The 14,506-nt window shown below is 37.7% G+C and overlaps 1 protein-coding gene across 1 annotated transcript; it reads right to left on the minus strand.

The window, feature by feature from the left end:
• Positions 1 to 1,495: 1,495 nt before the first annotated feature.
• On the minus strand, positions 1,496 to 10,688 carry nfkbie (nuclear factor of kappa light polypeptide gene enhancer in B-cells inhibitor, epsilon). Its single transcript, XM_028040835.1, has 6 exons — positions 9,955 to 10,688; positions 7,181 to 7,283; positions 4,988 to 5,198; positions 4,221 to 4,309; positions 3,328 to 3,576; positions 1,496 to 2,261 (listed from the first exon to the last, which is right to left on the minus strand). Exons 1-6 carry the CDS (start codon positions 10,269 to 10,271, stop codon positions 2,199 to 2,201), a joined length of 1,032 nt encoding a protein of 343 aa, XP_027896636.1. The 5' UTR covers positions 10,272 to 10,688; the 3' UTR covers positions 1,496 to 2,198.
• Between the last annotated feature and the right edge of the window lie 3,818 nt (positions 10,689 to 14,506).

A 14,506-nucleotide genomic window follows, 5' to 3' on the forward strand; every position in this document is an offset into this window, starting at 1 on the left:
ATTCTTATGTCAAAGTGAAAGATGTGGGAACCTTTTGTATCACAGTTTGCAGAAAACTCATACTGTGGCATTTCTGCCAGTCAAAAGTTATTTTGCACAGTAAAACTGATCCCTTGGTTCTTTTCTAACAAATGGTGACATCAGCAGTAATGTACAAGATACCAAAGAGTAATTTCAAGTTTAAGGTCCCTTCCAAAAAGTATTCACAACCCTTTATATCTTTCACATTTTTGCACAATCAACAACTTGAATGGGAAATTGTAAGTCCTTCTCTCCTTCATCTTTCTTTTTATACTTCAAAATTGTGCACTATTTTGTGTTGGCATATCACAAAAAATACATTAAAATTTAAGACTGAAATCTAATAAAATGTGAAAAAGATCAAAATTGTGAATAATTTAGCAAGAAATTGTTAAATAGTTGAATTCTCTGCATATTTTAATATGGCTTTATTTTATCTATAATATCTTTAGAGCTTTGAAAGTTCTGCACAATATAACTATTAGCTCCAGCGGCATGCAATGCAGCATTAAATGATGTGTGGCTTGTTCGTAGAAACAAATTACACACTAAATTAATTATTTGTGGAGATTTTTAGTGTAAATATTTGAGAATTGGTCAAACATCCTCTCACGTCAGTAGCTGTATGAACTGAAACGTTTAGTGCAGTAAGCAAAATATTTTCTAACAAAATTCCTGAACTTCTGAGTAAAGCTAGTTTTTTTAAAAAGTTTTTTTTGCTATGCTTTCTATAGAAAACCACACAATGCTTAGAGCCTCTTTCCTGCAGGTCTTTACCAGAATGACCAACAGATACACAAAACACAAATAGCTTTAGTTTCCCAGGTCACAGTTGAATAGGGAAGTAGGTACAGTTGCATAACAGTGTGTTCCAGCTGTTTACACAAGTATAATCATTTTGTACTGGTCTGAATTTACCAGAATTTCTGCACACGAGCCTGCTTGCAACGCAGATTACCTGGGGATCATCACATGCAAGAGAGTCTTTGTGTCAAAAAGCCCTCCATGTGAACCAGTTTTGCTGCTGGCGTGTTTACAAATGAGATCCAGTGGGGTGGAATTTCCAACCGCCCTGTGTTCATTGTATTGTAAATGCAATAAGGAAGAAGACACTTACAGTAAAACAAAAGTTGCACCTTGCAGGGGCAGGTGACAGGAAACGAAAAAAGAACTTTGTCATGAGGGTAAACCGTGCAAACTGAATACAATCATAAAAGTTGACCTAAAGTGAATGTTTTATATAATTAAAAATGAGCTTTGGTCTATAAATCATCTCCACTCAAATTATTTCTATTTTTCAAACAGGCTCTTGCGTGCATGCCTGAATTGGTTCTAAGGATACTTGAGTAAACCTGGACTTTCCACCGTAGAGCAGCTAATTCGGGTTAGGGTGTGCACCAACAAAAGCGGTGCCAAAACACATTAATGAGAATCAAAACTTCCTTTTCCCAGAAAAAGAACACACACATGCAAATGTTGTTTTAACTTTTATTACAAAATAAATGAACTGCTCGTTGCAGCAAGAGAGGCCAGTGTAATTACATGCAAAAGAACATCTGCGGCTTTCTGCAGACAAAGAGTACAAGAAGAGATAAATAGATACTTTGTCCTACATCACAAAGCAGCAAACCTTAAAAAAAAAAGAAAAAACATTAAGCTGCGTTTTATTTTTTAATATATTACATTTTTTATACTGGCTATCAGTTTGCTGTCATAAGCAGGGGTGCAATTAGTTTGCAGAAAGGTAAATTTTGCAATTTAAAGGAAACCAAAATATCATCTGCTTACGAATGCATTCTCTAAAAACCAAACATGAAACATGAACACAGACAGCCTTTAAAATGAACTAAAACAATTTCCATTTGTAGAAGAGGTAGCATTTTTGGGGTCACCTACGTTGATAGTTTGGCACTTGCATCGGGGCACATTTTGAAGTTGAGAACAACACATCCTGATCCTGTTTTTGTAAATCAGTGTTCAGTTTAAGCGGAATCGCTCCATTTCCCATCAGAAGAGCAGACTAATATGGTGCACATTTCTCACTAGATATTAGAGTCAACTACGTATAAAGCCACTATTTTATAAACAACTTAGTTAAAAAACTTTAATTATTTAAATCAAAAAGTTCCAGCTGCATTCAGGCTCCAGGTGTGCTATACTCTGTCATCTGGCAGTGTTCAAAACGTCACCACCGACCTTCCGGAGATATGGATGTCATCAAATGGAAACAGCGCCAGAATCTAGAAGAAAAACAGAAATAAGTGTCAAAATAACTTCAACTGAGATTAAATGCATGTTTTTCTTCCAAAAGACATGTAGTTTGACAAAAAGTAAAAACACAGAAGTACTAAGTCTTCAGTACATAAAGTTGCTAAAATGTTTTAGACTGTATACATTTCAGCTGCCTGTTTAATCAGCCTTTTCTCGTAATAGTAGATGCATGCGATGCTGGGATCAGATATCTGCGGGAGTCGGTTAGCGGACTCTTCATTTTTCTTGACACTGTGTGTAGTTTTTATGACTCTGACTTTGTTTTCAGGTTTGCTTGAAAGCTTGTCTGCAAACCATCTCTTCTTTTCTTCTGTCTTCTGTCAATTTAAAGGCTTTGAAAAGTTGTGCAATATCCAAAAAACCCGAGATGAAGTAACTTAACATGATCTATAAAAACTGCTTTGCTAGAGTGACTGAGGCTTTCAGATTTAAAGACAAAGAGAATGAAACTGTTGAATGAAAACAAATATGTGAACAAATAAAGAATTAAAAAGTAAACTGGGAATTTTACAAATTACAAGTACAATGATCCTGGGACTTAAGAGGAATATTTTTCATTCAATAATAAATCATCTTAGGGCTTCGGAGTTACCATGGAAAAACTGCACCAGATTCAGAGATGTACAGTACCCTAAACAATTATTTTGAAAAATCTGCAAATAGCTGATTTAAATATATGTAGAAATTTCCAACCAATTAAGAAAGTCATGAAATACAAATGAAAAGTTTCTTGACGATTTAAAGAAAGAAAAGTTAAATTGAAAAAAAGCAATCAAGCTACATTTATTTTATAAGAATTGAAAGGACTATCAATAAAAAGATTTCCCTCCATCAAATTAAAAGGTTTAATTTAAAAACAACTTGTTTTTGGGAATTTTAACCACTAGATTAAATATCCCAAAAAAGTGTTCTTGTCACCTGGTGAGTGTTTTTAGACAAATCTCTGACATATGTCGCATAAACAAAACCTAGATTTTAAATTCTGGTACCTATTATTTCTAACATTACCAAAAACAATCAACACCAGCTGCTTACATCATTGTTTCCGTCGGCCAGATCCAGCGCCGTTTCATCTTCCATGTTTCGCAGCATTTTGTCGGCGCCCCACTGGCAGAGGAGGTCGGCGATTCGCGCGTCTTGTCTGCCTACGGCGAGGTGCAGCGGCGTGCAGCCGTTAAACATGGGAGCGTCCACGTTGGCCCCCTCCTTAAGCAGCAGCGTCACCGATGTCATGTCGTGCAGCTCGACGGCGAGGTGGAGAGCTGTTTTGCCAGCAGTTCCCTCCTGCGTGGGGTGAAATTAGCAAACTAAATCAAAACAGTGATTTAAAGTGTAAAAAGCTTTAAACGTGTTTGCTTGAAATTAAGAAGGACGAGTCTAGAAATTACAGCGTATGTAACAGTTTTAGTTAGTTTCTGAATGTGAGGCAGAGCGGCATATTGGGATGGTGATTTAAACTGAGAGGAATGTCTGTGGTGGTTCTAAGATCAACAGCCATGTTCCCTTCCATCAATAGAAAGTTAAGAGCGGCAGGCGGCCAGCCTAATCATATCTCAAATCTAATTATGTCTCCCTGAATCCTGCAGGAAGCCCTGAGCTCAGCTCGTATCACTATCAACATAGGACAGGTGCAGCAGATTTATAAACAGGAACACAAAGTACGCTAACCTGCAGTAAACAAGGCGGGAGAAACTGACAAATGGGACAAATATTATCAGGAGAATTCATGGTTTTTAAACGGCTGCAAAAGCCATTCTTTCACCTAGTTTACTATTCATGTACAATATTTGCAAACATCAGGGAGGATTTGGTGTCAGTTTCCTTCAGGTGGACAATTAATTAATTAATAATTTGTTAGTTTCAAACCAACTTTAAACACTGAATTGCAGAAAAACCCCACAAGTTGCATCACAAATCTGCAGACTAACCTGGATGTTAAGATCTGCTTTTTTTTTCATCAAGAGCTTCATGATATGATGCTGCTTGTTCAGTGCTGCCAGGTGAAGACAAGTAAGACCTGCAAGGAGGAAACCCACTTATTTAAAGCTTTCAATATGAGGCATAAAAACAACAATAAGTGACGACTAACAAGAAAATGAATTGATTTTATTTTGGATTGATTACACGTTTAAAATATTGCGCTAAAATTTCTTGAAGCTACTTCCAAATATGATCCCCATTAAAAAACAAAACATGCAGTTTTCAGAGGAGGAGATATGATAACAGCTTTTGTCTAGGAGTTGGTATTTATCTTATCGCTTATTTATTGTGAATAATTTTTTATTTTTGATCTAATCTTGTCATGATAACATTCAATTATTGATGGTAAATAAAATTTTTTTAAAAACTCAGTGTGATCGCTCTGTTTCTCAGTTCCACGAGAGCATCAATAAATTTAAAAAAATCATAAAATGGAGTTACTGTGTGATATAAATCCCAATTTAAGAAAAAAATTCAATGTTTCTCAAGAACAATATTTATGTTTGTGGTGCTATGAATGCTGTGCGATGCAGGGACAGCCATAGAGTTACCTTAAAAAATAAGTAACAAATCTTTATCTTTATCATTATCATTAACAAAATAGTACCACAAAATATCACAATAAAATTCTGAGTCCATATTGCCCACCCCTACTTTTGTCTCCATTTTACACACACAAAAAATTACACATTAACAGCACAATAATCTGTCTTACCTCTCCAGTTCTGGGTCTGCAGAACAGGCGTCAGTGAGCTCGGAGGAAGGTCTCTGGTCATTTCTGTTACACACTCTTGTTGCCCGTGCTGGCACGCCACGTGGAGCGGCGTGTTTCCGTCCTGGTCCTGCAGCTCCAGGCTGGCCCCCTTCTTCATCAGGGTGGACACGACTTGCGTCAGGTCCAGGTAGGTGGCCAGGTGCAGCGGGCTCTGAGCGTCACCAGCAAATAAGGACGGAGTTAAAAACACATTTGTCTCTTAATACCTTACATTTTTTAGTGATGCTATAAGGTATCAACTCTGATCAGTGAATGCACCATAGCCAGAGGTGGGCAGAGTAGCCAAAACAATTTACTGAAGTAAGAGTAGCTCTACTGCAACATATTTTTACTTAAGTAAAAGTAAAAAGTAGCTGTCTAAGAAATTACTCAAGTAAGAGGATAAAAGTATTTGGTAAAAACGCTACTCAACTATTGAGTAACTGATCAAAACATCAATTATTTCATATTTAAAAATTAAATCTTGAGACAGATAAAAATATAAAGTTATGTGGAATTTTTGGCTTTTAAAAATCAAAATGCAAATAGTTCATATAAAAAACAATTACAAAATAAAATCAGGCAATAGAAACTGTTTTACAATTTAATTTATTTCAATATAAAACTATAGGTGATTTTATTTAGTTAAAACAAGCTTGTTCTTTATTCAGGGAAGCTACTCACAGTGTGTAGAGCATCCAGAAATTTTACTCAAATAGGAGTAGCAATACTTCAAGATAACACTCAAGTTAAAGCAAAATGTGCAATGTAGTAAAACTACTTAGAAAAGTAATTATTTTTCAAAAAACTACAAGAAAAAGCAACTAGTTACTACCCAACTCCAACAGTAAAGACACGTCTGTGGCTGCTTGAGAGAGGGAGAGAGCAAGACTTTCCCCAAATAACAGGAAGGCTAAAAGCAGTGCAGGGAATTCTGTTCAATTCTTTTGAGCTTTCATCACATTTTAAAGCATGGTGGGTTTGGTACTGTTAGCAGTCTTTTGGGAATCTTAAAGTTTTCAGCAGTACACATATTGAGATGGCAGTAACACTCTGTTCTTTGTTTTAAACTAATAAAACTCTGTGCAGCAATTACTCTCCCATGCACACAACATGTTATCTGTTCCTAATAAAAAATAACTAAAGCATGAAATGCTAGAAAATACTTTTTCCAATGCTGTCCTTATATATATATATTTTTTTTATAAAATAGTGTTTAGAAAAAGTTAGGAAATCAGCATTTGTTTGGCACATCTCTATTTTTTTTCATCCACAAAGAACAAAAACAGAATATTTCCTGGTTGCATCTTCTCAAATATCAGGTCTGTTGATTTCTAACATTTAAATTTAAACAACTCGAGTGTGTCTGCTACCAAGATTTCAAAAGAATGCCTTTAACCAACTACAGAGAGCAGGCCTGTACCTGTTTACACACCTCATCAAAGACAACCACAAAAAAAAGCAGCTCCAGCTGAGAAAGCGAGAGTGTAGCTTTCGTTCCAAATCAAACAAGAATTCCTGCTGTGCAGCTTTCTGGCCCACGGAAGTTAAAGCAAATGCGGTAAATGATTAGCCTGCCTCCATTGAATTTACACAGAATATGCAGAAAACCTTAGGTTCGAATAAACTTCAAAAACAAGACCTTTTGTACGTGGATCTCTGCATGTCAACTCAAGCGTAATTTTTATCTGTCTTATAATGACTGTTGAGAGGAAATTATGCAACTGAGGAGTGCAGCACAAACTGAGTCAACATATGAAGTGCTGACTCTTTATTTTCAAATGTTTCCAACTGACAGCTCTTGTCAGCCTGCTCCGCGTTTGAGGCTCTAGATCCGACTTCCTGAAGGCCTGGAACAATTCCTCCACCCACATCCACACAAGGATACACTCCAACCAGCTCCCTGTGGTTCTATTTCTACACAAGGTAGAGGAGGGGAGTTTCCATTCAAAGTCCCTTATGAGCTAACGCTGGAGCCACCCACAGTGACGTTCCCAAGAGGGGACGGGCTATGCATAAGGAGGAAGAAAACTTCTCTGGAAGTACACGGGATATAAATATTACCTCTGCTTCTGCATTCAAGGTACTGGAAATGAGGAAGTAACATTGGGGAGAAAATTCCTAGCGGAAGCTGCCATTTGCTTATCGACCAACCTGATATAAATTGTTCTGGATGTCCAGGGCTTCTTTTGGGAACAGCTGTATCAACTCTTGAGAGATGAATATATCCTCATGGATGATCGCTAGGTGGAGGATTCTAAAGGAGAGACACAAAGACGAACATATTTACATTTATGTTACAAAGAAAATGTCACATTGAGCAATATTTCGCTATAAGTGGGTAGACAAAAAGTCAGCACTTCAACAAAATGTTGCATCACAATTTTCCTCAGTACTCATCTCAAGACAGTAACACTTTGTGGGCCGTATGGCAAAACTGAGTGATCGGGATGTTGTGCAACACAGAGAAAATTCTCAAGAACATCTTGCATCAGGTTGATACTGCAAAAGGAGGATAGTGATTTCAACCTGCAAGACTAGGGTATGATTTTGGGAAATGTTTCCGTCAATGTGAATGGCAAAACAAAGCAAAAGCACTCTAACCTCAAGGCCTGCGTGGGAAGTTGTAGCAAACAAATGCAAGCACAAAGCAGGAAATGGAACAGAGCTTTGGTGCTTAATTTAGACCGACTGAGAACAACACAACGAGGGCCTCGTCGGAGAAACATCTCAGCATATTCAGAGGAAGGCCTGACTTCCACGTTTTACGTGTGCAAATGTGCAAATTCAAGAAAACGCACACTAATTCAGAGCCACCAAAACATTGCGCTCTGAGATGAAGTGTTACCACAGTGTGATGTCAAAGTCTGACAGTTCTCGCTTCAGACTAAATGTCAAGCAACCAACCAGAAGTCGGACACCGATTCAGAGGCAGACAGAGTGGGATCAAAAGTTCCCACAATATGTCGCTGCACAGACTTCTCATTCAGCTTTCTGCGCTGAAAGAGGCATACAAAATTGTCAACTTTGTCAAGTTACCCATCAGACAACGTGGTGAGACGTAAAGAAGACACTAAACTAAAGCACTAATCCTATTCCACAAATTACAAAAAATAATCAGAGAAAAAATTTTCAGAAAATTAACAACTGTATGTTTATTTTACATTTAATATATGCTACTAGTGTATTATTTCAAGTTTAATGAAAAAGTATTTTATGAGATAGTACAAAAACATAGCTTAGTTTGTTTTACGATTCAAAATTTCTTAAAATGTTGCAAAGTGTTCAAACCTTTAATAAAGTTAATTACTCTATATAGTGTGTGTTCTAATGCATTTTGATATTCAATATTTTTCCAATAAGACCCCCTTTAACACACCCAGTCTTGTATAATTGGTTACAAAGCATCTTTTGAAACAAGCTAAAGTAATTTTTTTACTCAGATTTTTCTGTTTTTAACCAGAGATGCTAATTTTGAGCTAGTTCAGGCTGAGGTTTATTAACTTTTGTCTGGAACTGAAATGCTATAATCTAATAAATACTATTAAAAAATATATTTTCTGAGATAATTATGGAAAGTTGCTGGATAATTTGGGGAAAATACGCGAATGTGAAAGCAAAACTCTGAAAACACATTTTGCACATTTGAAATAAAACATTAATGCCGACAGATAAATGTGGGATTATCTGAAAGTACCTTTGAATGAACTGACTCATTCAAATGTTTGCAGACTAGTCAATGTGCCTCAAATAGAGCTCTATTAGCAATTTGGCATGAAAGGGACTTCCTGGTTTGGGTAAATCTTGAATGAATAAGACCTTAAAGAATCACACAGGGAAAAGCTAGAGTTTGCATGCTTCACTATTAGTGTAAATAGCCCAGTGTGGTGCGTTTCAGGTGTTTTTCCCTGTTCCCAGCAGGTATCTAAAGTTAGGGTGCGAGAATGAAACCATATGGCTCTGGCAATCAGCAAACGGAAATCAAAAGAGGTCAGAGACACAACAACAGTTTCCGCAATTCTGCGACTGCATCACTCACTGGGCTGCATTGGTTGCAGGACTCGTTTGACACAGTCCGTCATTTGTAGTCGAAACACACCTGAGTGGCAAAGGCAACACCGGTCTACTGAGGCTATATATGGAGGCTGAGGTGTCTAGATTTGGTGAAAAAAAGATGAGGTTTCGCCAAGTCAAACTGAGAACTTAAAAAACGCTGCTCTGTCAAAACTGAGTTTTCTTTCTTTAAAGAAACATGCTCTGGTTAAAAATACACAAAAAGGTGTGATTTATGAGGAAAAATAATATAACATGCACATACTGTAGATACTGTCCTGTCAAACAAGTTTTCTCTGATCTAAACCAAGACTTTCAGCGACCTCTGCAACATGTGCTCTGCCTGTGATGCAGGGGAAGTCCAGGGCTATGTGTTTCACTTCTGTTTTCTGACTGACGCCTCCTAGCAGACTGTCCACATTCATGACATGGACAAAGTTCAATAAAAGCCTCCATGTTCACACTTTGAAATCCCCTTCAATACCAGTTATCATGGGAAAACCAAGCTTTTAGATTCACAGTAGTGAAAGAAATGCCACTTGCCCTTAGATGGGTGTTTCAGGTTCTCAGATGAAATAAAAGCATCTACTCTGATATTCTACTTCTATAGGGACGTTTTGCTCCAGCAAAAAAAAAAAAAGGCAAATTAGAATAAATTAGTTCTAAGTGAAAAAATGTAAGATGGGAGTAACTGTTTTTTTAACATAAGAAAATATTTCCAATGCATACTCAAAACTGCATTTCTCAAGATATAAAGAGTTTGATTTTACTATTAGTAAAATAATTATTTTAGATAAATATAATCTAATTTGACCATTTTAAGAGTACTTCTACAGAAAGTGGAGATATTGATTGTAAAAGGAAAGAAAACCTACGTGTCTCCATCTTCTGTAATAGTTGTGAGTAAATTCTCTTGTTCAGAAAGTTCAGGCATCTTTGCTTGCATATCCTCGGCGTTGGAGATAGTGCAACCCTCTATGATGTCCGACAGGCTCTCCACCGTGAGGGACGAGGACGTGTAGGCTGAGTCCAGGCGCTCCTCCCCGGTGGAAAACTTGTCCCTCGGCCCGCTGAAATCGCTGCTCGGTTCCCGGGGCTCCTCCGAAGTTAGTATGGAGCCGTAAGACTCAATGCCCGAGTCCATGCGGATGTCCTCTTGCAGGTCCTCTTTGCCACAACCGTCGCTCGCCATGGTGAACTCTGGTGGCCTCCCTGGGTTTCCCCCGCTACAGCCGCCTTCCGTCCCGGATGATTTACAGTTTTCTAGCGGGTGTTGTAGCCGCTGGCTGCTCGGTGGTGAAACCCGTACAGGCTACCTCCGCTCCTTTATAAGAACAGAGAAACGAGCCGCTAAGTCTCATTCCACTAACCGATATAAAGTACTTCCCCTTGGAGTAACAAACCCTCAAAACTAAGAGATTGTTTGCTTTTGTAACATAAAAATAAGAAGTATTAAACCATGACACGTTACTCTAAACTCGACGAAAACGGGTTTTTAAAAAAAACAAAAAACAAGCGAATAGTGGTGAAACGGCTCTGCTGCCGACTAGATATCCGGTAACAGCGTGAGCTCGAGGCGGAGAGCATATGAGCAATGAAAGGCGAGAATTGGAAGAGCTGTTTTTGTCAACCGGGGGAATCCCCAGTGCGCGTGCGGCAATAAACACTCTGTCTAACGCTTGCGCGCATGCGCACGCAGATACAACAAACAGGCGCGCGCGCATAGGAACAGAAAGGGCAAGCTTTCTCAAGGCGGAAATGCGAAGGAATTTCAAAATTAAAGCTGGGAGAGTTGAAGCTTTCAACTATGAACAGTATCAAGTAACGGGTGTTTTCAGTAGCAGCTCAGTCTAATTCCTGTCTGCCGCTCTAGAGATCATATAGAATAAAACAATAACCAGACACAGCTACTAAACAAGCAACGGGGAAATGTGACTTTTGTTTTCAATCAATTCAAGAGACAGTGGGACCATGTTTTATTGTTCTGAGAGAAGGGGACTGGTACAAATTGCAACAAATTTCAGCTGGACATACAAGAGGTTTTAGATCAGATCTCTAACTTGGAATTTTATTCTTTTTTGTTGTTTTAAATTACACTAATATAGTTTGTTTTTGTGTTACAGTTTATAAATACAGCTGACCCCCATCTATTTGCATATTTTCTTGTGGAGCCTAACCAGTGGCCCCTCAGAAAATCTTTTGTGATGGGACCCTACTGACTCGTGTATTTTTGCTAATTTTTTGTGTGCAAACTAAACTATTTGAAACGAAATGCAACTTGTAAAGGTAGGAGCAATGCTACTTGACGCATTATCGGCTGGCATTTGCAAAGGCAACCAATTCAGGAGTGCTACTTATTTTGATTAGCTGTAGCTGATGGACAAGAGTGGCACGAAGGAAGACTGTACATAATAGTTTCATTGGTGCACTGTGCACAATAATGTATATTGAAGTATACTTGATGTTTGTACTATTAAAATAAGCAATTATACACATTTGGATATTTTCTTTTTTACATCTCAAGCAGGCCTATTTGCAGATTTTAACATATGTAGCAATTTAGTATCGCGATTCAGATGGGCATAGGTAAAGGTTTCGCTCAAACTCCTTAGCTAAAAGAAGCGAAAGTGTCACAGGATAACTTAAGCCTCTCCCCGTGTGGGCAGTGTGGTTGACAGCAAACACATCGTGATCGTTCTATTCTGAGCAGCAAACAGGAGGCACCCACTCAGCACATGGGTGCATCTACTCTCCATTGACAACATGTGTATAAAAGCATTAGAAAAATGTGTTTCAGTAAATAAAAGGATAGTTTTAACATCCTGTTTCCAATGCCGCCCTGGGCGCTGCCTATAATTCATATCATGAACTGACCTGCATGATGTGGAAGGACGCCATAGTCGCTAAAGGGTAGTCTTTGGTTGTTTGTTTACTGTAGAGCTATAATTTGTAAGCGGGAATAAGCGACTATTTGCTGGTACTGACACTGGAAGAGTACATTTTCTCAGGAGAAAACCAGTTTGCTTTTGCTGGTTAATTCTGGTGGCCAAGTCAGGCTCCACCACCTCTGGTGTTGAAATTTTTAAACAAAAGTTACTAAACAGAGTAAAACACCTCCCAATGGAGGAACATCTTAAATCATATTCTTAAATGTGGCAAAGAGTGTAAGAAATATCCTCAATAAGCCTGCGGCAAAGACAAATAATGTGAAAACACACTCGCCCTTATTCCATGGAAATTGCTGACTAAACTCCTTCTAGTGATGTTCCTGTTTTTGTTCCTGACCTTCAGGAATTTAATTCCTGATGCAGTGTAATTATAACACCTCTTTATGAAAATGTGTTTTATTTTTAAAAGCAAAAAACAGGAAGTAGACCTTTGGCTGTCACTGGTTGCTGCAAAGCCACAGATACACTATCCATTAAAGGCAAAGTTGTTTTCTACAAACAAGCAAAAACTGAGCATTTCAATGTAAATATCACCATGTTGTATTGGAAAAAGATGCAAGTCAACAATGTGGTAATTTTACCTGCCACTATCTTGTAGTTATTTAACAGGATCGTGAAGTGAAATGTACATCATGTTTCTGTGCAAATCTGCATGGAGAAACTAATAATTTTTTTTATGTCAGAGCACTCATATCTGACACCACAAACATTAAGCGAATTGTAGAATTGCAGCCTATCTCATCTTGCTTCTTTTCTTTTTTGTTGCTGTGGCTCGACCTTTAAAGGGCCCACTTCCACAGCTGCTGCTCTGCTCTCAGAGGACCAGATTAACCATAAATGCAGTCCATGAAACATTCTGACTGCCGGAATTTTTTTTTTGCCAACTGCTTTCATGTCATCCACTGTCATGTTTACTTGCTCCACCTTGTATCAGCCGTCCGGTCCAATGTCCAAACTGTGGGTGTTGCGAAAGAAACAGGGCTGTGTGCCATGCATGACTGTGGTGAAAGGATTTTTATGTAAACAGAAGGAAGAAAATATTTTTTCATATGTGCTTAATCTCCCTATTGCCGTTTTTCTCCTTCTCACATGGCAAAAACAGATTATGGTGTCTCTATTGTCGCGGTGTTACATAAAACCAAAAGAAATATGAATTTTTTTCAGCTCAAGCTGCAGTGGTTTTATATGGATAATTCAGTTTTTGGAGTAAGCTGTAAAGAATGGGGAGATAATACTAGTTGGCAATGTTTTTAATCAAAATACATAAACATTTTTTAGAATAAGAGTCAAAGTAGTTCTGAGAAACTGAATTTTTTTTCTGGCATATTTTATGTGAAGTGTACAAACACTAAAATAAATGTGGCTAAGCCTGTTGTCATTTCAGGAGTATAAAATACTACGTTTATGAAAAATAAAGAAAAAAGTGTTTGCTTTTTCCCCATAAAACTACTGTTACAATAAATGCAACCATTCTTTAATTTTGGTATAAGCAACATTCTCACAGTAAAACTACTAGATTATCAGCAAATTTAAAGTGGAAAATCTGTTTATACCATGCTACTGTATATGTTTAGCAAAAATTAAAATCGACTGCATTTTAATTTGCAGTATAACATCAGAACACACTAGCGAATAATGAAATAGGTTGCCGCTTCCAATTTATTTTTGGGATTTTCACTCCGTTTGCGTTATTTGTGCTTGTTTTCTATGAGATGTTGCAGCCTCCTCCTAGTTGAAACAGAGAGACTCATACAGCAAAGCTTGTGTTTGTGCCCAGTGGAACATCAACATGTGGCAGGAGGTAAGTATAATCAAACCCACAGCTTTTGGATTACAAAACAACTACTCTTCCCACTGAGCCGCAGTCAACCACATGTAACGTTAAGTTTCATTCTCAGTTTTTCAGCATTTTTCAGCAATAAGAACACCAGGAAGCATCAATTATCGTTTTTGGCAGCTTACTCTGCATTTTTAACACCATCCTGGAGAGTTAAGATTGTTCAACTGTTGCTCTAGATACATTTTAGCTTTAACCTTTATTTTATTTACAAAAAGCCAATGAATTGTTGTTGCCAGCAAGCCACCTTTGTGACAGATGATTTAGATTATAGATGGTGGATAAGAAGGTTTTCAGGGTTTTGAATGTAATGCAAAACTTTACATGACAGGTACTGTTTCACCTCTTGCAACTCATTTGCAAATGGATTAATTCAAAATCTTTGTAGAAATCTGTCAAGAGTTGCTGTATTTCTCTTCCTCTTGTGACGTCAAGCAAAAAAAAGTGCATTATTTCTCTTTCAATGCACGTTTTGAAAACGATGTAACTAGTGATCCTGCAGGAGAAGTCAACATGTCATAACCCAGCTTTGTGTGTTTTTGTCAGCGCACTTTTTTTTTTAGTGTGAAAAAAAAAGACAACAAAAAAACTACACTACTGGGTTTAATCTTTAAGCCTATAAGGTTGTTATCTCTACCTCGC

This window comes from Xiphophorus couchianus, chromosome 15 (assembly GCF_001444195.1).
Source record: "Xiphophorus couchianus chromosome 15, X_couchianus-1.0, whole genome shotgun sequence".
Taxonomy (NCBI): domain Eukaryota; kingdom Metazoa; phylum Chordata; class Actinopteri; order Cyprinodontiformes; family Poeciliidae; genus Xiphophorus; species Xiphophorus couchianus.

Bases quoted from the DNA above. Each gene is read 5' to 3' on its own strand.
- nfkbie (XM_028040835.1), bottom strand. From the start codon at position 10,271: ATGGCGAGCGACGGTTGTGGCAAAGAGGACCTGCAAGAGGACATCCGC. The intron at 5,199-7,180 runs GTTGGTCGATAA...GGTGACGCTCAG, and splicing joins TCCAGAACAATTTATATCAG to AGCCCGCTGCACCTGGCCAC. The intron at 3,577-4,220 runs GTTAGTCTGCAG...CACCCCACGCAG, and splicing joins AAGCAGATCTTAACATCCAG to GAGGGAACTGCTGGCAAAAC.